This window comes from Schistocerca serialis, chromosome 11 (genome assembly GCF_023864345.2).
Source record: "Schistocerca serialis cubense isolate TAMUIC-IGC-003099 chromosome 11, iqSchSeri2.2, whole genome shotgun sequence".
Taxonomy (NCBI): Eukaryota; Metazoa; Arthropoda; class Insecta; order Orthoptera; family Acrididae; genus Schistocerca; species Schistocerca serialis.
The window spans coordinates 141941273-141966186 of NC_064648.1; the positions used below are offsets into that span (position 1 = coordinate 141941273).

At 43.5% G+C, this 24914-nt stretch overlaps 1 protein-coding gene across 1 annotated transcript in view; it reads right to left on the bottom strand.

Moving 5' to 3' along the window:
• LOC126426868 (uncharacterized) overlaps nucleotides 1-24914 on the bottom strand; it is a 73614-nt gene that overhangs the window by 43286 nt on the left and 5414 nt on the right. The window contains exon 2 of the mRNA XM_050088903.1: nucleotides 15860-16018. Coding sequence (XP_049944860.1) covers nucleotides 15860-16018 — 159 coding nt within the window. The remainder of the gene's footprint in view (nucleotides 1-15859; nucleotides 16019-24914) is intronic.

A 24914-nucleotide genomic window follows, 5' to 3' on the forward strand; every position in this document is an offset into this window, starting at 1 on the left:
GAGCGGATAGCGTGGGCCCGAGTGAAAGGACGACCCCGTGTTCGGCTTAAAAGCAAATTCCGCTACATTGTGTGGGAGCGGCCAGCCTACGCATTCTTTACACATAGCACGCAGTTTCAGAGATTTTCACAGAGAGACAGCAAATGCGAAACGCCGATACTACAGATTTCCGGATTGGTCGCCTTAAACGAAACGTCATTCTCCCGTTTTAGAAGAGCAATGCTGATTGGTAGACGATATTTCTGACGCCTTGAGCTGAAGGAGTAATGGAAGAGACCGAAAGATATACCCCTTCACGTCTGGCGTGGAGAGGCGCCGTTCCGTTGTCTCTCGTGGAGCGAGAACACGTAACGAGAGCGTGCGCGCTCGTACGTGTAATCAAAGAGCGAGGAACAAGTCTCTCCTCAGTACTTCACTGGGAGAGCACCTCTGTTGAGAGCGAATCGAATTGTGACTCTATATTGAGTCCTTGCAATTAAGCGTTGTCCACTGTATTGGCCGACACCCTTATTGTGCGGTGTGAATGGACAGAGTTATAGTTAAACGCCTGCGAGCGAATTTTGAGTGGCATCGCGGTGGACTGGTTATTTGATCGGTGTACCACGCCAATAGTTAGACTAGGGGCGAATAGAAGTCCTTCATCAAGGCGTAGGGAGAGTTTGATTGGCGAAGGTCAATCCAGATAGAACGAGAGTTATCTTATTTGTTAGCAGCGAGCACCGCAGACAGCAGTCATCGCAGCTTACAGTATTGTGCGCTACAGTTCTTGCGAGTCCCATATTTCCTCCACAACAGTACACTACACGGCATTTCACACGCGACATCCCTGACCGTACCTAGCAACATTCTAAGGGATAATTATTCAAGTTGAGTATCTCCTCCATGTCCGAACAACATCTCTTTGGTTCACTCAGATACTCCTGGACACTTCCCTTGTTGAGAGCCCTTCCTGGCACAAAGAGACAATGTGGATGCGATCGAACCGCGGTATGTAGGCACGGTTGAACTACAGACAACACGAGCCATGTACCTCCTTCCTGGTGGAATGACCGGAACTGATCGGCTGTCGGACCCCATCCGTCTAATAGGTGCTGCTCGTGCATGATTGTTTACACTTTTGGGCAGGTTTTGAGACATCTCTGAACAGTCAAAGGGACTGTGTCTGTGGTACAATATCCATAATCAGTGACTGTCTTCAGGAGTTCTGGGAACCGGTGTGATGCAAAACTTTTTTTGGTGTGTGTAAATGGATACTTAAATATGGAGCTCTAAAACCGGCAGTATATTTACAATGTGAAGCAGATACTTTTCTGAGCCGATAGGTTGATATTTTATCAGTCTGTTTGTCGAATATCTATATGTTGATGCCATTTAAATATCGATATATCGGGTACTCGATACCTTAAAACAGTTCTATCAGAAAGAGCAGGTGGCTGTTTCTCGAGGAGGTCCTGGCTATACTTCAGTCTTCCGTGAAGACGTATCCGTGTCCACAGGACTGCATGCATTCGTTCCTGGTGTGACGAAGGCTTACAAACCCTACTGCACGTCGTCCGTTAAATCACTCACTCTTAAGGTCAGGTTCTCATTCAAAATGGTCGAAAAATCGATTTTTTGTTGCATTTTTGAAAGATATTTGCGTCAGGAATGTTAATATACGGTCTTGGAATTGCAGACTAAACATAGGTAACGAAAACACTATTTTTATCGAATTTTGATTAAAATTGGCCAAAAGATAATATTCGGTCAGCCATAATGGATTATCCATTTTGAATTTTGAAAATCTAACTTCAGATTTGTGTTCAGCGACATCAAAAGTGTATGATGACATATAGTTTTTACGCAAATTCAGCTAATAATTAATATAAAAGTTCGCCCTAAACTTTAGTCATGGTTTTCCTCGAGAAACGATTTTTCAAAACTGCACGCAGCATAAAATAAAAACGGTTCATCTTATTAGCTTCTAACTTTGACTCCCGAAAAGCAATAACTACTTTTTGTAAAGCCATAAAGAGTAAAAAAAATCCAACACAGAGATCTATTTAGCATCATATCGTTAAATTTAACGTTGTTTCATTGTAGTTTGGTACAAGCTCCCATAAATTTAGTGTAGTATCTACTGATGTTATCCATTTTCGATTTGAGATAACTTCTAGAGGCTACGCTCTACGAAGCAGGTGTACTTCAAACTCGTAGGTTCTCGATCAGACCTCGATTATGGCTCCATTTTCTTCTTTTTTGTATCGAAAATCTAAAATATAGTTGAACGTATGTCTTTTTATTGTCTCAAAAAAATTTCGAAACTTTGCATATTTTTTGATCATTTGAATGAGAACTTGGACGTAATTTCCAATAAAATATGGACTCTCATTCTCTGCAAATCAAGGACAACATCAAGACTGCGTGCCTTGTGACGCCGTAGCAGTGTCGTATCTGTTGTGGAAGGGGCAAAATGGTTCAAATGGCTCTGAACACTATGGGACTTAACATCTATGGTCATCAGTCCCCTAGAACTTAGAGCTACTTAGACCTAACTAACCTAAGGACATCACACAACACCCAGCCATCACGAGGCAGAGAAAATCCCTGACCCCGCCGGGAATCGAACCCGGGAACCCGGGCGTGGGAAGCGAGAACGCTACCGCACGACCACGAGATGCGTGTGGAAGGTGCATCTGACTTTTTGTCACTGTGGCTCTTGTGTGCGTTGGGTTGCTATTCTGTTATTCTGCGCAACGGATTAATCTGAGATGTGCCCTTTACCCTGTGGCTACTGCAAGATGCAATTTACACCCCCACACTACCACAGAAGTCAGACAGACGCTCCTAAAGAGAAATGCCTGAAAAACTTTCAGCAATAAATATCTTCTGGAGCCCTCCACTGTAAGGAAATGACACAAAAATTTACAAAATTTCTTACGTATCTAGTCGGATATTTGGGTACTGGAGTAGTGCTAGTTAGTGTAAGAAAAACATGAAACTAACGAAAATTATTATTTATTTTGCAAAAATTTTGAGAAATCACAATGGCACTTTTAGTTATGAACTGAACTAGTGCAGTGGATGACCGCTACCTACGGATTATAGCTCTGAGGAACCCTGACGGCGACGCCACCATGTTGAGTAATGCTTTTCGTGCAGCCACAGGACGCCGTGTTACAACTCAAACTGTGCGCAACTTCACTCCCGACGTCCATGGAGAGGTCCATCTTTGCAACCACGACACGATTATAGTTGGTGGAGACTTTAATTTACACTCGATATGTTGGCGAAAATACATGTTTAATTTCGGAGGTACGCATAAAATATCATCCTAAATCGTTCTAAACGCATTCTCTGAAAATTATTTAGACCAATTAGTTCATGAGCCCATGCGAATAGTAAACGGTTGTGAAGACACGCTTGACCTCTCAGCAACAAATAATCCTGAGTTAACAACGAGCATCAAAACCGATACAAGGATTAGTGAACACAGGGTTGTCGTACCGAGACTGAATATTGTAATCCCCAAATCCTCAAAAAATAAACGAAAAATATACCTATTCAAAAAGGCAGATAAAAATTCACTTGACGTTTTCCTGATAGACAATCTCCACTCATTCCTAATTAATAAAATAAGAGTAGATCAGATGTGGCTTCAAATCAAAGAAATAGTATTGGCAGCAGTTGAGAGATTTATTCCAAATAAATTAACAAACGACGCAGCTGATCCTCCTTGGTACACAAAACGAGTTAGAACACTTTTGCAGAAACAACGAAACAAACGTGCCAAACTTAAACAGACGCAAAATTCCCAGGATTGGCGATCTTTTACAGAAGCTCGAAATTTAGTGTGGACTTCAATGCGAGATGCTTATAACAGTTTGAGGCGTGGTAAAAGTTGCTGTTTTGCAGAGCGCGCCGCAGCGCGTAGTGTGAAGCAGTCGCCCTCCGTTTCTGGCCGTGTCGCCGCTGTGGCAGTCGCAGCTTTGGTGTCTCCCTCTGGTGGGAAAGGGGAAAGGTTGCCTGTTCACGTGCATTTAAGGGGCGCTATGAGCTCGCCAGTGGGTCAGTCTGGGTCAGTCTCTCGTCCCCTGCTTGCTCCTCTGTCTCTCGTCCGCATTTGTTAGGCAGTTAGTGTCTGTCTGTCGTTCGGAGCTGCCTCTGTCATGTTTCTCGGATTCGGTGTGTGAACGAATTTATTGCTTGAAATGTAACGGCCGAATTCCTTAAATATGTTTTTATCTTGCCTATCATCTGGAGAGGCGGTATATGTGTACTGTAGAGCATGTTTGGCCAACCTTGCATAATTTTATGTTAGATTGCATTTCATGGGCTTTTATTTAAATGGTCGTTTTAGTATATAAAATTGCCACTCTTCCACCATAAGACATTCTTAGAAGTTAAAATTAAGTTGCGCCTTCAGTGGCACGTTTATCTTTTAATTTTAGTCTTTTGTACCATTTCCATCCCTCCTATGGGGTGCATAGTTTGTGTGCTTGTGTGAATTGTTAAAACTTTTACTTTACGGTAATCTGGTGTGTTGCAGATTTGCACCAGTGTAGTCTTTCAGAGGCTGTTGTGAGCGGTCGTAACTACAGCCGCGTCAAAAGGGGGCGGCAAGGTTCTCAGCCCGAAAGCTCATACACTCAAAAATTTGTTTCTTTCCGCCTCTGGATAAATTGTAACTTGATGTTTGGAGGGTGCTTTCTGCTTATAATTTTAAATCTGTTTCTAAAAAAAAATCTGTTAGGAATAAAATTCCCATTTGTTGAAAGCAATTTTATTTTGATTTCATAAGTTACTCCCTGGCAACTACTTCCACGCTCACATAGTGTGACTAAATGTGTTAATGTTCTTAATGAATCGCTAGTAAATAAAGTAAATTTTTAAGAATATTCTTTGAAATTAAATCCACAGTTCACAGTTTCCACAACGAAACTTTGTCTCGAAAACTGGGAGGAAACCCAAAGGGATTCTGGTCGTATGTGAAGTATGTTAGTGGCAAGAAACAATCAATGCCTTCTCTGAGCGTTAACAATGGAGATACTACCGAAGACAGTGCTGCCAAAGCACAGCCTTCCGAAACCCCTTCACAAAAGAAGACGAAGTAAATATTGCAGAATTCGAATCAAGAACAACTATCAACATGTGTAATGTAGAAGTAAATATCCTCAGAGTAGTGAAGCAACTGAAATCACTTAATAAAAGCAAGTCTTCTGCACCAGACTGGAAACCAATTAGGTTCGTTTCTGAGTATGCTGATGGATTAGCTCCATACTTAACAATCACATACAACCGTCCACTCGACAAAAGATCCGTATTAAAAGACTGGAAACTTGCACAAGTCACACCAGTATTCAAGGAAGGTAGTAGGAGTAATCCACTAAACTACAGGTCCATATTGTTAACGTCTATACGCAGCAGGATTTCTGGAACATATATTGTGTTAGAACATTATGAATTACCTCGAAGAAAACTATCTATTGACACACAGTCAACATGGGTTTAGAAAACATAAAAAATGGCTCTAAGCACTGTGGGACTTAACATCTGAGGTCATCAGTCCCCTATACTTAGAACTGCTTAAACTTGACCAACGTAAGGACGTCACACGCATCCTTGCCTGAGGCAGAATTCGAGCCTGCGACCCCAGCAGGAGCGTGGTTCAGGACTGAAGCGCCTAGAACCGCTCGGCTGGGGCGGCCGGCTTAGAAATCATCGTTCCTGTCAAACACAACTAGCTCTTTATTCACGTGAAGTGTTGAGTGCTATTGACAAGGGATTTCAGATCGATTCCGTATTTCTGGATTTCCGGAAGGCTTTTGACCCTGTACCACACAAGCGGCTTGTAGTGAAATTGCGTGCTTATGGAATATCGTCTCACTTAAGTGATTGGATTTGTGATTTCCTGTCAGAGAGGTCACAGTTCGTAGTAACTGACGGAAAGTCATCGAGTAAAACAGAAGTGGTTTCTGGCGTTCCCCAAGGTAGTGTTATAGGCCCTTTGCTATTCCTTATCTATGTAAACGATTTGGGAGACAATCGAAGAAGCCATCTTAGGTTGTTCGCACATGACGCTGTCGTTTATCGAATAATAAAGTCATCAGAAGATCAAAACAAACTGCAAAACGATTTAGAAGAGATACCACTCACAACAAAAAATGGCTCTGAGCACTATGGGACTCAACTGCTGTGGTCATAAGTCCCCTAGAACTTAGAACTACTTAAACCTAACCAACTTAAGGACATCACACACATCCATGCCCGAGGCAGGATTCGAACCTGCGACCATAGCGGTCGTGCGGTTCCAGACTGTAGCGCCTTTAACCGCTCGGCCACTCCGGCCGGCCCCACTCACAACAGCCTCTGAAAGTCTACACTGGTGCAATTCTGCAACACACCAGATTACCGTAAAGTTAAACTTCGGTACACGATAAATCAGTCTAATCTAATATTTGTAAATTCAACTAAGTACCTAGGAATTACAATTACGAACAACTTAAATTGGAAGGAACGCAGAGAAAATGTTGTGGGGAAGGCTAACCAAAGACTGCGTTTTATTGGCAGGACACTTAGAAAATGTAACAGACCTACTAAGGAGACTGCAATACACTACGCTTGTCCGTCCTCTCATAAAATACTGCTGCGCGGTGTGGGACTCTTACCAGATAGGACTGACGCAGTACATCGAAAAAGCTCAAAGTAGGGTAGCACGATTTGTATTATCACGAATTATGAGAGGGTGTCACAGAAATAATGCAGGATTTGGGCTGCACACATTGAAAGAAAGGCGTTTTTCGTTGCGACGAAATTCCAATCACCAACTTGTAATATTAGAGAATTGGGAAGGTGGTTCCATGAACCATCTGCCATGCACTTAAATGTGATTTACAGAGTATCCATGTAGGTGTAGATGTAGATGCAGTGCGGCACAGATGGGCCCAACAACATGCCGAAGGGACAGCTCAGTACTGGCGTCACGTTCTCTTCACTGATGAGTGTCGCATATGCGTTCAACCAGACAATCGCCAGAGACGTGTTTGGAGGCAGCCCAGTCAGGCTGAATGCCTTAGACACACCAGCGAGTGCAGCAAGGTGGAGGTTCCCTGGTGTTTTTAGGCGGCATTATGTGGGGCCAACGTACGCCGTTGGTGATCATGGAAGGCGCCGTAACGGCTGTACGATATGTGAATGCCATCCTCCGACCGTTAGTGCAACCATATCAGCAGCATGTTCCTGAAACCCAACAAACTGCCATCTGCTGTCTCCTCCTACCGTCCCGTCAGCCTTACCTCGGTCTTCAGCAAGGTCCTGGAATCCATCCTTACCCGACACATCCACCAGCGTCTCCGCCAGCACCGCCTCCTTCCCACTACCTATTGTGGCTTTCGACCGTCCTTCTCTGCCGATGACCTTCTCCTTCACCTCACTCATCTCCTCTCCGAACAGCTCAACTCCCGCCAGTCCACCATCTTCCTCTCCCTCGACCTTGAGCGTGCTTACGACTGTGTATGGCATTCTGGTCTCCTCTTCAAGTTCCAAACATTCACTCTTCCTGACAAATATGTCCGCCTGATAGGGGCCTTTCTTTCCCAACGTCCTTCCTATGTCAGCATCCATAACACAGATTCCTGCACCTTCCACCCTTCTGCCGGTGTGCCCCACGGTTCCAACCTCTCCCCTCTTCTCTACCATCTGTATATGGCAGACATGCCACTGCCTCCACCCCTTGTCCACCTTCTCAAGTACGCCAATGACACCGCCTTCCTTGCCCTCGCCCCCACCCTGCACCGCTCCCAGCACCTCCTCCAATCCCATCTTGACCGGTTCACCATTTGGTGCAACCAGTGGTTGCTCAAGGTCAATCCTTCCAAGAAGCAGGCGACCATTGTAGGCAAAGCCACCCCTTCCTTCCGTCTCCTCGACTTCTATATCACCATTTCTGGCTGTCCTATCACCCTCACCCCCACCCTCAAGTACCTTGTCGTCACCCTTGATCGTCGCTCTCATGGACCCCCATCTCTGGACAATCCAAGCCGAGGCATGCTACCGCCTCCGTCTCCTCGAGCTCCTTTCTGGCCGCACATGGGGTCTGGCCCCCTGCACCATCTTCCACACCTAGAAATCCCTCATCTGCCCTATCCTTTGTTACGCCCCTTCAACCTTTTAGAAATCGCTTCAAATCCTAGAACGCCATGCGCTCTGCCTCGCCCATTGCATCCATCTCCCCTCCCCCATGCGGATCTTGTATGACCTTATTCCGTTCCCGCACTTCCTCCTTTTCCTCTAACCGACACGGATCCTCTACACCTCCCGTAAACTTGATCCCCCTCACCTGCTCGTCTCTGCCATCCTTCCCCACCCCTGTCCACTGCTGTGCCTGTATTCCCACATCCCACCTGCTCTCTGTCTCTCCACTCTCCATACCTTCACCCAGGGTGTCTTTCACCAACTCCCCCTCCCTGGTGATGCCCTCATCCCCTGCATCTAACCCTCCTACCAACTTTGATCCTACCCTTCCACACCCTGTGTTTTTTTCCTGAGGGCACCCTATCTCCCTTCTCTCCTTCCTCCCTTCCTGCCCCCTCCTCTCCCCGGGCTTCCCCTACCCCCTACCTTGTTTCCTCCCCCTCCCATCTCCTCTGCCACTGGTATCTCCACCCTCCCCTCTCCCTCCTCTCCCACGTTTTCCCCTTCTGGCAGATCCCTGGACTCGTACACGTAAAGTGAACATTCGCGCGCTGGAGATCGTCGCCAGTGTTTTGTGTGTGCCATCGTGTTAGTGATTCAGTCTTTCGTCATTTGTGCTCCTTGATTCACGTGCGCCGTTTCTGTCGTCTCTGTTAGTGCCAGAGTGCTACACTTGTGACCGACTTCATGTATTTTTAAATTTGTGTGTCTATTGGTGTCTATGCGACGTGTTGCTTCGTTTTTCGATGTCTCCACTTGTAATAAATGTATTATCTATGGCCGAAGAGCGGCGTAGTATTGCCGCTGCCGGCCTACCTTTGTATAAGGTGTCAAAATAACAATAAAGGGAAAAAAAGGAAAAGCCTGTGTCGTTCAGAAGTACGATGCAACGTTCCTTAGTCACGCAAAGAGTGCTCGTCCCTAAGAAGATCGCGTCCTACTTCTGAACTATACGGGCACTGCAATATCATTCTTTTCCAATGGCCGTTCTGTCTAGTGAGGGTTCAGGGAATGGTTTAATATCTCGCCTGCAGGTTGCGTTCCTGATCGAAAATCTATTGTTGTGTGGGTGTACGTGTTTGTGGATACAGGGAAAGAAACCAGGATCTTCAAGAACTGGCGATTTTCAACCCCCCCAGGCTACGCGCACAGAAACGTGCAGCTGCTGCTGCTGTTCCTGATCGCACAGCGAGACGAAATCTCCATGAGGGCTTAAAAACTCTTGCATACACACTGAGACTAGTGCACACACTTACAACACACATTCTCGCTTCACAGAAAACCACTTGTGAAGCCTTGATCTAAAACCTGCCTCAGCCTCGTCTTCTCCAGCGTCGAGACACATTTTCATTTCCCTGGATGCGTGAATAAACAACACATGCGATACTGGAGTGGCACGAAAACCCAAGAACTTCATGAGGAGCCCATACCTACGGAACGTGTGACTGTCTGGTGGGCATTATCAAAAACTGACATTATTGACCCATGGTTTTTCGAAGAGAATGGTAGGGCAGTTACGGTCTCTTTTGAGCGTTATGACCAGATGATTCAGACAGCTACTCTTGCAGGGCTTAAAGAAATGTGTGTTGGGGATGTCTGATTCCAACAAGAAGGCGCCACAGGTCACACAGAACGGACGTCAGTGACAATCATTCGCGAACATTTCCCCGACCATTTCACGTCTTTGAAGGGCGATCTGCAGTCGCCAGAACGCTGGCCACGTTTAGCCCGCTGCGACTTGGCGCTGTCTTATGGGGCTACCTGAAACCCTTGGTGTGCACCAATCGGTCACAGACCCTGTGTAAACTGCAGAACCATATTCGTGCTGCTAATGCCAACATATAGAATTGCTGGATGCTGAAACGAAACTTCGAATTCGACTCTCCAGATGCACTGAGGAGGGCGGAGGCCACCTTCAGGATTAAAAAAGAAATGTAAGGAAAAGAGAATTAAACTGACATCTTCAATACTTTCTGCTTCGTGATTTTTTTTATTGTAGGGAAGTACCTGCGCCACATCCAGTACTACGAGGGTCATTCAGTACGTAAAGCAAGACTTTTTTTTCTGAAAGCACACTGCTTTTGTCAATATTCCAGTACACCAATTATGCGCAATTCTTTTCGCTACAAAAACTTTTCAACATAATCTCTTTTCAGTCTGACGCCGTTACGTCACCTTAGTGGGACGGTCTGTAGGTCCACATAGCACCACTCTAATGGTCGACGTCAGAGCCAACATCTTGCTTCATCACTAACCTCGCTATCCTCCACGTACTGCTTCTCATGGAGTGTATCCATTATTGGACCAAACAGGTGGAAGATGGCGAGATCCAGACTGTAGGGTGGACGAGCAAGAACAGTCCAATGAAATTTTGGAACCTCCTCTCTGGTACGCTGACTAGAGTGACACTTTGCTTGTCATGGAGATAAAGGATTTCGTTTGAATTTTTGTTGCGATGACACTCTGCAGGAGTCACAAACGTGTGCGGCCGGCTGCCATGTGGGATATCGGACAGGTCTGCGTGACCTTTTTGCAGTGATGACTGGCGCCTCGCCCAACGACTCATCTTGCTTTTGTTCAACGCCAGTTCTCCGTAGACATTCGGCAAGTGCCTACGAATATTTGCGGTGCTCTGGTTTCCCACCAAAAGAAACTCAATTACAGCTCTGCTCTTGCACACGCCGTTTTGAATGTTACATATACTGCTACCACCCACCGAAACTTCATGAAACCGTAGGGACTGAAGAGGGAATATTCCCTGACAAATTCTGCATTTTTTCAATCGAAACTGACCGTAAAAAATAGAATCCATTACTTACTGAATGCCCCTCGTATAAGCTGTCTTTCCAGTTGAAGTAATCAGTGACTCTCATACGATCTTTTTGAATTTATTTACGCTCCTTGCCATCATTAAACTGATAGCGTTCATTAAACGAATCTATTTATCAAGCCAGGTGGCCATGTACTGCACGAGCTACACACTAGTGCGTACTCTCCCAGGATCATTTTGCCTTCAGCAAACGTGTTGATTCACTGAGAGTTGCCTGCGCGATCGACACTCATTTATTGAGCACAAGATTACTAGCAGAGATTTTGTACGAATTTTTCAGGTTGTAGGAGGTAAGTTTACATCAGGATATTCGCAGCAGGTTATCGTCACTGAGTTTCCATTCACTGTTATTCTATTATTCAACATTCTCAATCTTAGCGTGGAGAAGTACTGAAGCCAGAAGCCAACGTAAGAAGGGCCGTATCTATGGGGGAGGAGGGGGGGGGGGGGAGGGACTGGGTTATTTGTCCAGGACGGCAATTTCAAGGGGCGCCAAATTCATATTATTGAAGAAAAAACCTTGTTTTACAAAGCGACAGCCCACGTATCGATTATTCATATGATTCTGAAACATATCCCTATTGATTTCCGAACATTCTAAGTTCATTTCCGAACGTGTCATAAGTTGACTCAACGCGTGCATACAGTACGTGATGTCTCTGCTAGGGGAATCCCCGTCGCACCCAGAAGTTAATAACTTTCCCGCAGACAAAGGGGGATGGGGCTGTATGAGGCGATCCCAATAAATGACAACGGGTGAATACCAATCGCTGTTTTTTTATGTGGTTGATTAGGTGTGCGAATGATAAGCCTTATTTTAACTTTTAGCGAAGTCCATAGATTCAGACAACCAGAGTGGAAATAAGCGACTAACAGCAACATCAGGTAATGAAAATTACATATTATTTCCCCAATGTATCCCAGAAAATGAAATTCTGAGAGGAAATTTTTGTTAGATTGATACACTACTAACGGCCAGTGGTACAGTCTCCGGCTAGCAGCAGCTTAATTCTATTCCCGGAATAGCGCGGAAAATGCTTTTTACGAACATGTAAAAAACGCCTAACCGGAGAATGGACGCGGGATAACTAAACAGGATACTGGCTGGGTTAGTGAAGTCAACTGGAGAACAATTTTTTAAAATGGCAGGAATAGTTACAGAAGTAGTGATGATAAGATTGCTTGTTAGAACGAGTAAGGAGAAAAAACGAGAACATCACACAAATTATATGGAAGAATATGACGATCTCAAATTTATACAAAAATTTCGTACTACTACTACTTCTCGATCTCATGCTTGAGAAATTGGAGCTTATGAACGAAAAGTGAAACTCCTAACATAAAATTTTTGCTTGTAGTAAGCCTAATAGGCATTTGATATGCGCACTTTGTGAGTTATATTCTGTCGTGTTATTTATATAAATAAGGTAGATAAACATAACCATTTGTGACAAAACAGTCTCGACTATTTGGCGAGTGTTACAACTGCTGCAATATTAAAAAGACGCGTTTCGTTTTATCTAGCAGACACTGACAAAATAGACGTAATCAAATCGAGAAACCCCGCCAGTCTTGGGTACTACTCGTACTAACAGCTTTTTCAGTGTTAGGCAACACCATTTTAATTTTTCATGTAGCAAAACGTTTCACGAACTTTGATGACGTAATACACATATCAAAAAAAGTTCTGCATCAGCCCGGGTCCCAGAACTCCTGAAGATAGACGTTGACTGTGGCTATTGTATCACAGACACAGTCCCTCTGACTGTTCGCAGATGTCACTAAGCCCTCCCAAAGATGTAAACAACCATGCATGAGCAACGCCTATTAGAAGGAAGCGGTCCGATAGCCGATAAGTTACAGCCATTCCACCAGGAAGGAGGTAAACGGCTCGTGTTGTCTGTAGTTCAACCATACCTAGACGGCCAATACCGCGGTTAGATCGCGTCCACATTGTTACTTTGTGCCAGGAAGGCAAGTGTCCAGGCGTCTCGGAGTGAACTAAAGCGATCCTGTTCGGACATGGAGGATGTACAGACGACCTGTCGATGACACGCCTCGCTCAGGACGCCCAAGGGCTACTACTGCAGTGGATGACTTCTACCTACGGATTATGGCTCGGAGGAAGGCAACGCCACCATGTTGAATAATGCTTTTCCTGCAGCCACAGGACGTCGTGTTACGACTCAAACTGTGCGCAACAGGCTGCATGATGCGCAACTTCACTCCTGACGTCCATGGCGAGGTCCATCTTTGCAACCACAACACCATGCAATGCGGCACAGATGGGCCCAACAACATGCCAAATGGACAGCTCAGTACTGGCGTCACGTTCTCTTCACCGATGAGTATCGCATATGCCTTCAACCAGACAACCGCCGGAGACGTGTTTGGAATCAACCCGGTAAGGCTGAATGCTTTAGACACATTGTCCAGTGAGTGCAGCAAAGTGGAGGTTCCCTGCTGTTTTGGCGTGGCATTATGTGGGGCCGGCGTACGCCGCTGGTGGTCATGGAATGCGCCCTAACGGCTGTACAATACTTGAATGCCCTTCTCCGACCGATAGCGCAACCAAATCCGTAGCATATTGGCGAGGCATTCGTCTTCATGAACGTCAATTCGCGCCCCTATCGTGCACATCTTGTGAATGACTTCCTTCAGGATAACGACATGAACCCCATCGAACATGCCTGGGATAGATTGAAAAGTGCTGTTTATGAACGACGTCACACACCAACCACTCTGAGGGATTTACGCCGAATCACCGTTGAGGAGTGGGACAATCTGGACCAAGATTGCCTTCATAAACTTGTGGATAGCATGCCACGACGAATACAGGCATGCATCAATGCAAGAGGACGTGCTACTGGGTATTAGAGGTACCGGTGTGTACAGCAGTCGGGACCACGGCCTCTGGAGGTCTCGCTGTATGGTGATGCAATGTATGGTTTTCATGAGCAATAAAAACGACGGGAATGATGTTTACGTTGATCTGTATTCCAATTTTCTGTACAGGTTCCGGAAATCTGCTAACCGAGGTGATGCAATTTTTTTTATACATATGTGTAGATTCTTTCGCAGAAAGGAAAGCACGCCGTGAAAGCTGTAGCATGATAAGAGAGAAAAATGCTTGGACCTAAGGATTGATGAAATGTGCGGTGTCTTGCTTCTCTCTTGTCTTTATTGCGACGAAGTTTTGGCACTGCACTGCGGCACACCTTAGACCAAATAAGGTGTTTTACATTGCGCCGAATATATATGTCTTGTATATCATGCTCTTCAGAAATATGTGCGCTATTTTTGAAAATTCGATTTTTTTTAAATTTCTGGCGGTCTATCTCAAACTCTCGAGGGGGAGGGTGGGGGGCGGGAAGCCGCCACTATCACGTCTTGGCTCTGGTCCCAAAATATCGTAGATCCGGGGCTGAAGGTAAGTCTGACCTGTATTAGCGTCTTTTTGACATGACGTCAGGTAACGCTAAATTAAATCTTTTTTGGTTGTAAGTGGACAAATTAAGGAGGGCAGTTTTCTGTAGGTAGTGTAACACGTTACAAATCACTTGGTACGAGGGGTAGCAACAGCTGTAACGATGCATTTCGAACGATGAAAACGGCAGCAGATGCGTCAAAATCGCGACTGGTTTCATGACATTACAGTGCTGTCTTCAGGTAACAAACTGTTGACATTCTAGTAAAAAAATGTCCCTAAAATATTCGTATGGATAAAGAAAAGAAGTCTTCAGACTCGCTGAACAAGATTTTGCACAATTGTCAAGAAAAAGACGACCAGCGGTATTGTAGAAAGGCGTTTCCCAGACATACGTGATACGTATTCTCAGGAAAAGCGGCCATCTCGGAGGCAGGTCTTTCTACGGTTGATTTCGGCACACCAGCACAAGACTCAGAGCACATTTATTACTTTATCAAGTTTTTTCCGTAATAAATCACGTTCAGAAACAACAGCACCCTTCATAAATTCAGTTATAGAAGGAGAAATGACTTACACCACCCACCACTAATCCATACTGTACTACAGAAAGGAATGAGGTCTTTGACGTCATAGCCAGTAATGTAAAGAATTTTATACTAAATAAAATTAACATCAAACGCTGTCTGAAATCGTATCTGCTTGAGTTGTTAATAATCCTTAAGTGTGTGAGTGTGTTTGTGTGTGTGTGTGTGTGTGTGTGTGTGTGTGTGTGTGTGTGTGTGCGTGGGCACGTGTGTGTTGTTTTAGAGAGATGGGTGGGAGATGGACAATACAAAAAAAGTGTATTGAGACAGTTAAGAAGACAACCGCACAAAAGGTCAGCAAGTTGTCTTGTTTCTCGGCGAGAACATGCATTACAGCTGCAAAAGTGACTCTCTCCACATCGTAGCGAGAGGTCGAAATTACAGTGCACAGACCATGAAAGTAATTAAACTAAACTCTCACGAAAGGAGTTATGTTACATTCCATGCAAGAAAGTATCCGTAAACTTCAGCTGGTGCGAGTAATGTGTTTTTCTCTGTTCATATCTCTTCTCTAGTTGAAACTGACAACGTTTTCCTTACACATTAGCGTCTGCCTCCAGTTTCAGTTTTAGGATCTGATAATTTGCAGGAGAGGCGCTTAACACCAGAAAGGCGTCAAACTGATTAATTTCGAACATATTCCTTTTCTTATTGCCGTTCCTCAAAGTCATCGTAAACGAGTTTCACAAAGCATGACATTAAATAAAACTATACGGAGCTGTTCTAGATGTTCCAGTGTGAATAGCAGCCTTCTAAGTATCACTTTAATGGATATTTTGCATGCAGTTTGTCATCCACGCTTCTGAAGATACGCTCCGTCCAGAGTCGTGATTGGATACTTGCCGGAGGCACAGGCTTCTTGTTGATGCCCATGGGGTACCAGATGTACTCAAAGACGGCCGGGAAGTTAGTCAGCAAGTAGTCGAATGGCTTGGTGAAGGTCAGGTCGTAAAATTTAAGCCATCCACCAGTACTGCCCCACTTGTAAACGGTGATCTCCATCTGCAACGACACCACAGAAAATCATCAGAGAACTGTTCACGAAAACTTTCTCAGTCCAGATCACTTGCAGACAATTTTAGAGGAGATTAAATGGGATCAAGTGCAAACATTCTCACACAGAGAGATGATGATTTATTGTCATCAAACAGCACATGTGGAAACCGAATCACCAAAACCGTCGTTCATCCGAAAATGAGTTAACTATCGTATTCGTCTCTAGAAAACTGTACTTATTGATAAAAGCGACAGTAATTTCCGTAACCGTTCTCTTTCCATAGCTAAATGTTTCGTCAACTGTTAACTGCATTCTTCTTAGTTCAAGGGTTTTCAGTTCTTCAGTAATACATAAAGCTACAGTTTCAAAGACGAGATATTTATGAAATGCCACTAAAACAGCACTGCGCCGAAAATTCCGTTACGACTGTGGACGGAGTGTGTCGCAACGACATTCTTCTGACACACACTTCCGGCGTTCTTGGCCGGCTTCGACGTGAGTAACAAATCGAGGTTCGGATGAATGTCTCCAACGCCTCTTCCTGGACCAGCTGACACCAGCCGTGCTGCCAAACGAGGTGTCGACGTCGGCGACGCTGCTTCCCCCGTGCTTAAAACGTAAACGAGTCTTGAGACTCCTCTGTCATCTGTCGATGCTACGGCAACAGCCGCCGTGCGGCTACAAGTTGCTGCTGTACATTCTCCTCTCTGCGGCCTGTCTTTTCACACAAGTGATGGGGCTCGGTTTTACGTGAATATAAGTAACGTAACTATTTTTGCGTACAACACCACAGCCATTATTTACAGTTACTAGTAACTGCTTTTTCGCATTACTCATCTTAAATGTATTCAGGTTTCGTAATACCTTAACTGTTTTCGCATGTGCTTGTGGTCGTCGGCAAGCAAATGCGTCATTACCAGCGCAGAAAACTCATCGTCGTCAAACCGGCATCGGAGACGAATTTGCGTACCTAGAAAGGTAGCTACTTACGAGAGTTTACATGTATTCTGGAACCTACACAGCTTACTCTGTTATTGGCCACACTAAGAAAATGAAATTAGCACTCGAAAAATTCCCTCTGTTTAGGAAGTTAGGGAATGTCAAGGGCGCACTTTTTGTTTGGCTCTAGTTTTAGAACGCCATAAAAACATTTAGTCGTGTATATGTAACCGTTTGCATCTCTACACCTCACATATTATTTTTCTCGCCTTACCCGTGTTTCTACTAGCTGACTGGTGACATGTTTTCCTTATTGCAGCATCTTCCATTGAAAAGTGGGGCTGTGGCCCTATACGTATTCCGGCCACATATTAAGAGAGTGTTAAGTTTGTCCTGATGACAATGATGATGGAAAAGAGAAAGTTGTTCTTATTGTGTCTCGTACTATCAAGAGCTTAGTGAGTGTCTATGCAGTTTCTTTGCGACAGTACTTTATTATCTAAAGATCAGGGCAGGCGTCTCTTGCTGATGCACTATGGTGACGTCATAACATCCACACTTGCGACTCATTCATTGCGAATGGCTCTGCACTGCCACATATGCTAGCTCTGTAATGGAGTGGGACTGGCCTCACATTCTCCTCACTAAAATAATACAGTAAGTGCTCTGACACATTATGGTTTTTGGAAAAAAGTAAATTCTTCGCTATTTCAAAGCGTCTCAATTTTGTTCCACTGTAAGTGTAAAACAGTTTGAAAACGTGGAAATGGCGGATATCTGTTCGACTGTGTTTTACTCTCTGGGCGATAAGCGCAAAAATACTTTTTTACGGCATTGTCTTCGCCTCGACCAACGAATCACCTGTTCTCTGTTGACAACATGCTGACATTGTTCCCGTCACGTCTTCCACCTCGAAATTCTACAGTAGTCTGTTTCACATTTCTGCTATACGTTAAAAAAAAATACCGCAATTTTTTTTTACTACGAAAAACGAGATTATCATTTGTATTTCTTCTTGTGAAGTGTGCTATTCGTCGCGTTTAAATGACCGACATTGCACAGTTGTACCACAGATTGGCACGATTTGTGTATCTACATACTCCTCAGAAATCATTGCCCATTCTAATCAGGAAACGTATTTAAATCTTGCTTCGTAACGATTTGGTTAAATGTATCACATGTGCTTTTACGTAGTTACTGTGTACTGAACATCAAAGTTATAAATCGCTCGTAACACATTCCGTCATTTTGCCGTATTTAGCACTTTCTACCATAGACGAAGTGTATTGGATGGCTGAGAATTCGACCATTACTGTCGCGTCACGTCTAGAAGTAACAGGGTGGGGAAAAACAATTTGACCGAAAGTTCAGAGCAGGAAGGCAGCATCAAATGAAGGAATTTCGGTATTGCAAGTGTCAGTTGAATATTTCGGGCGCTATGCCAACATGGCAACTGTGGCCACTTTGAACATTTGCTATGACATACTTATAGCAATAAGTGGCGGCTCCCTTCATACTCATTTTCACCTTTTTAAGACATTCTGAAACATGAGACACGCACATCTGATTCTCTTCATCTCTAAAAACGTGCAGTGTCCTAAGTCAGCTAAGTGCGATACACGTGTAAGTGGCGCTTTAAATTTATCTTGTTCTCATGGTGGCGGTTGGTTAGTTCACACAGCCTGTGTTTACGTATACATTTTCTGTAAACTACCAATCATTTAGAACCAAGACGCTCGTGTGTGGGATTTTAATTACGTTCCGGTGCCGCCGAAAATATTCAGTCGCGAAGCCTAGTTGCTATACTCAAATTTTTGTGTTTCATGCTGCGTTTCCACGATACACTTTTGGTCTGATTGTTTCTATGCACCCCGTATGACGACGCCGGATGGCAAACTTCGCTGAATCAGAACAGCTTCAATTTTTCTATTTTTACGAACGCTGGGTGACTGCCACCCATATTCTGCCACGTCACTGGAACGCTAGCACGCGACACATAAAATCACGAAACCAGTATCAGATCCGCGTAATTACACTGTACCGATTATGTGCATATTTAAACGTTAATCACAAATGTAGAGAGCAGTAATGTGTAAGATGAATTTCTTTTTCCGTTAGTCTTCCGCGTCCTGCAACCGACAAAGCTTTGTCGCTGCCTCAGCGACTGATTGTTGCTGCTACCATGCGGAACGATTTCAAAATTGAGTAATGGCGGTTTTCTGAAACAAACGAAAACGGGAGAAAAATGTATATGCATCATCTGATCGAGAGTGAATCCCTAATTGGCACAGCGGCTTAATTTTTAATATTTACGAGCAGCAGAGCCTGGCGTAGCCGTCCAGTTGCGAGATGCGTGTCCATTCCGACACGTGAATCGCATCCCTAGTCGCTGGCAGTTGTAACATTGTAATGCATTCGAAGTGTGCTCTTTCGCACACCGCACCTACATGGACGGACTTGTGTCTCAGCTGCGTCCAGCTGATGGTATCCTAAGAGGGAGACCATTCTGTGAGAAAATCTTCTTGAAAACACCTATAGAAGTTGTCAAAAAATACCTTCAGAACCTTTCCATCCAAGCCAGTTAACGCTTGTGCTACTTATATTATGCTCACTTTAATGACACACGTGGTGCAGAATATGCGTAGCGGTAAGGGATGGAACTTATTTACACCCCACGGCTTTGAAGACGTATGATGGCTAGAAAAATTCCTCTCGACCCGAGGCGAAACCTTAAACAAGCACATAGGATTAGCAGATTTGTTGTCACCACCCATCGATTGTGAAGGTTTAATAAACAAGTTGACAGCGTCGTCTGTTTCGCATCGAGGCGGAATATAATCGCAGTGTGAGAACCTGTCTTACTTCGTGGCAATGTGTGCAGCTGTTTCTACAGACTGCATTCGTATCTGGTAACGGATAAGGAAAAAGATCTATCATCGGCACTAACACACTGCACATGTGAAGAGGAGAAAGTAATTTACTGGAAAGTTGATAAAAATAAAAAATAAAATCTTGCGTCAGCGCTATTATTCTGTCGTGTCTGGGCAGCGCCTAACGCGAGAACGAACGCCACCAAAGCTTTATTTTATTTTACGGCGCCTGTTTGCGTTGAACGGCGCACGTGAAACTTTGGACACACACAGCGTTTCATACCTTAGACCATAGACACACACATGTAGACGGCAAATGCATCTATCCTTGCCGTGTCGAGGTTCGAAACCAGGTGGATAAGACAGTTGCAGTATTAAGCACTCATTTCAACGACGGATCTCCGTGTCGTATTAGCGTCACGCGTCTAGCAATTCCGTTAAGCTAATTTCCCCAAGACTCGCAGTGCTAATCCGGTATCTATTCTTGTTGCCTTTCGTCAGGTGGGACGACAGCAAACGTTTCACACACTGTCCTGACATGTCTTTATTTTCACGAACGACAGAATTCCTGTTCTTGTTGGACTGTGGCTCATTTAGCTGCCGCTTCTACAGAAGAGCAAATATCGGCCTGGCGGGAAGCAAACAGTTTTCTGGCCGTTTCCTCAGGAGTACGTGTGATGTGTGTCATTATGCTTTAAGAACTAACATCCGTGGTGTCCGAATTTACACAGAATACGAGGCTATGGTCCCTGCATCCTCCAGTACAGATACCGACACAGTATCGAGAGATGAAGCGTGAAGAACCGAATAAGTTACTGATGGAGGACGCCCGTATACTGACAAGGGGAGGCCGCCAATTGTGAAATTCAGATTCGATTCATACTGCGCATAATAAAAGCTCATGGCCAGAGGTGTAATGTGGCAAAGCACCAAGATGCACTTCTCAGCCGTTGTCGAGAAAATCGACAGTTAATAGAAACCGTTACCTTGAAGTACTCTCTACGATTACTAGTTTTCTACAGCGTCGTGGCGCAGCGGTAATCGCTCGGATTTGTAATCCGAAAGTCGCCGGATTGAATCTCACACCATGCACTTTTTTTTTTTTTTTTTTAGTATTTGGTTTTTTTAATTCAAATATATATATCTATATATATTTAAACATTGAAAGTCGTTTGTCGTGGAAAAACTGGCGACTTCGAACATCATTATGTTTTCCGCAAACAAAGTTGTATTTCAAAAATTTTATTCACTGTCTTCATAATGTTAACCACGTATAGATAACGGAAGTCGTAGATACGATATTCCGAAACGAATACGTATAGCGTAAGTCAAACGTTCGAATTAGAATAGAGACCCCACGAACACAAATTCACTGTGGCAGGTATGAAATATAAACTCCGTTACTCGCTCGTTACACTTGAGGGACAGATGTTGATTGGGCCGAAACGAGCCGCCGCATAACAGCGTAGTTGCCTGCTAACTTCGAAAGAAGGTAGATGCGGTCCCTAGCGCAACTTATAACATCGTCGAAAATCAGTGCGGACGGGGGAGCTTTGGTACACCCTGTTAAAAAAGCGGAAAAATGGAGGCGGTACAATTGGAGAGCGATCCGCCTTCACCAACATGCATAAGCAATTCATTAATAGCATCACGAGGGTGTGGGAGGGTGACTTTTGGCAAGGGTCACACTCATTCAAAAACCACAGAACCCGAAGACGTTGCTGTGTCATGGCGAGTAAGTGCCGCCATTACAATAAGCACTGTCAACACCCAAATCCAGGACGCGTCTGAAGTGGGAACCATCGGCATCCTGGTCAGCGTCTGTTCACACAATGTGCGGCTGGTCATAATGCGCCAGGAACTAACAATCCCTGGTTCTAAACACCCAGTGGAAACACTGGACCAACTTGATTACAAGCAAGTATGACTCGCGCAAGTAATAACAACATTACCCCAGGTGGTAACCAATCCACCCATCAACAGATGGCAACCAGGAATTCGGATTCTGGGGAACCTGGACTTACACGATTACATCAGAGAAAGTCGGAGCTCTCTGGCAAACTTCCACTTAAAACACCTACATACATTGGAACCTTTAACATAAATACATTAATCCAACCAGGAAAACTTCTAAACCTTGCAACAGAACTTGAAAAGCAAAAGATAGTAATACTAGCTTTACAGGAGACACGTTTTACAGATGAAGAAACATCAGATTATGGCAACTATCGCATCTTTAAGAGCAAGACGGATAAACGAATCGGAAGAGGAGCCCCCCATCTCGGGACGGCGTTTATCATACACAAGAGCGTGCTTAGCTCCATCAAGGAAGTTACTCCCTTAAATAATAGGATAATGACGATGCGCTTACAATGTGCCAACAAAACATACACAATGGTTAATGTTCATGCTCCCACAAACGGAGACAACAAGAAAAACCCCATAGAAACAGAAAAGTTCTGGGAAAATTTGGAGAATATAATGGCCAAGATTCCAAAAGATGACACAAAAGTTCTACTCGGCGATTTTAATGCCCAAATTGGTAGAGAGAAAATCCACCAAAAAACCGTAGGCAAATATCCTGCACATAAATTTACCAATAAAAATGGTACAAGGCTCGTCGAACTATGTAAGCAGAATAACCTGAAGATAATGTCAACATCTCTAAGAAAATGTCCAAGAAAACAAAAGACATGGAGATCTCCTATACAACAAATTGGCGAGTTTCAAATAGATCATGTGGCGATTTCATACCCAGTACAAAAAGAAATTTACGACGTCCAAGTACGCAGAGGAGCAAACATTGATTCAGACCATTACCTAACTAGAATTAAAATAAAGTTTACAGCACGAAGAAGTCATCAGAAGAAAACAGAAATACAGAAATATGACACCAAGAAGATTAAAGAATCTAAAGTAAAAGAAGAATGGGAGAAGGAAAAGGCAAACACATGGGAAGAATTTCATTCTAAAATCACGCGAATAGCTAAGGAAACTATTCCCTTGAAAAAGATATTCAAACACCCTTGGTGGGATTCAGACTGTGAAAATGCATTGGAAAGGAGAAAAAAGGCATTTCAAGAATATAACAGTAAAAAATCACAAGAAAGTCTACATTTATTTAACGAGGTTAGAAAACAGGTTTCAAAATCTATTAGGCAAGTACACAAAGGCACAACTGGATGCCATAGAAGAAAATTTCCAAAACTATAATACAAGAGACTTCTACAGAACTTTCGCAGATAAAATACGAGGATATATCCCTCAAAATTTATGTTTCAGAAAACCAGATGGTAAATTAGCCCTAACAAACCAGGAAAACTGTCAAGTATTGGCTCAATATTTTTCTAACCTACTAAATTGCCCAGAACCTAGTTTAAGGTTTCCCAAAGAAATCAGTGCCAACGCTCAACCGGATTCATTACCACCAACACAGGAAGAAATCAAATGTCATATTAAAAACTTAAAAAATAATAGAACATCTGGCGAAGATGGCATTGTTGCGGAGCTATTAAAAAACCTAGGACCAAAGACGTTGCAAGAGCTCACAAAAATAATAACAAAAATATGGGAAACAGAAAAATTGCCAGAGGATTGGAAATGTGCTCTTATTCACCCGTTACATAAAAAAGGAGACAGAACAAATGTCAATAACTACAGGGGAATCTCACTTTTACAAGTCACCTACAAAATTCTCTCAACATGCCTGCTGAAAAGAACACAAGAGCAGCTGGAACGCCAAATGGTGATTATCAAGCAGGCTTCCGCCCCGGTCGCTCATGCATAGAACAAATATTTAATTTAAAGACAATATTAAAACACAAAGCAATTGGAAATGCCCCCATAATTTGTACATTTGTAGATTTTAAGAAAGCCTATGACTCAATTGACCGGCAATCTTTGTTTAACATTTTAGAGGAACTTGGACTTGACTCCAAAACACTAAGGCTTATCAAAGAATCACTGACAGACACTGTATCTAAAGTTAAATTCAGGGGAGAAATCTCTGAACCTTTTCTCATTAAAACTGGAGTACGTCAAGGTGACGGGCTATCTCCACTTCTGTTTAATATAGTCCTGGATAAAGTCATTAAGGAATGGGAAAAAGAATTAAAAAATCAATCCTACTGGAAACCAATCCATCTTGGTAGAACCAAAGACAACGTGGAGATATCTTGTTTAGCATTCGCGGACGACTTGGCCATACTTGCAGATGATGAAGAAATCGCCACCAAACAAATAGAGCTCCTTAAGGAATGCGCGGATAAAGTAGGTTTACAAATTTCGTTTCAAAAGACAGAATTTTTCTGTACGAAATTCCATATACACAGTTTGAACACAAAATATGGAAAAATAAATAGAGTAAAACATTTTAAATACCTAGGTGAAATTTTGGAGCCAACCGGAGGAGAGAAAGTTGCACAGAAGATCAGACAACAGAAAATGAAGAGAGCATATGGTATGACACATGAAATATACAATAAAAAATGCATCTCCTCGAACACAAAAATCTGACACTACTGCGCAGTAATTAAGCTAGCAGCACTATATGCTAGTGAAACGCTCACACTCCACACAAAATGTGATTTAGAAAAAATACTAAAAGAAGAACGCAAAATTATGAGAAAGATTTTAGGTCCAAAATTAACAGAAGAAGGATACCGGATACAATCAAGAAGAACCACAGAAACTATATCAAACCTGGCAGCAGACATAAGAAGGCGAAGATTAAAATCTTATGGACATGTCACTAGACTTCCCCCCACACGACTCACCAACAGAATTCTCACTTACATAGAAAAAGTCAAATCAACAACACCATGGATTAGCCAAGTAAAATTAGATTTACAAAAAGCAAATATTGAACTTAAAGATGTCAAAGATAGAAAAACTTTTAGAAATAAGGTGGAAAAGTGGATTGTATTGTCGGAGAAGGAAGCACTAAAGAGACCAGGAACAAAATGGACAGAAGAAAGAAAAAGAAAACATGGAGAACGAATGAAAGAAGTATGGAAGAAACGACGTCAGAAACCTTTCTGGGTCCATTCGAGATAAGTGAGTATATATATATATATATATATATATATATATA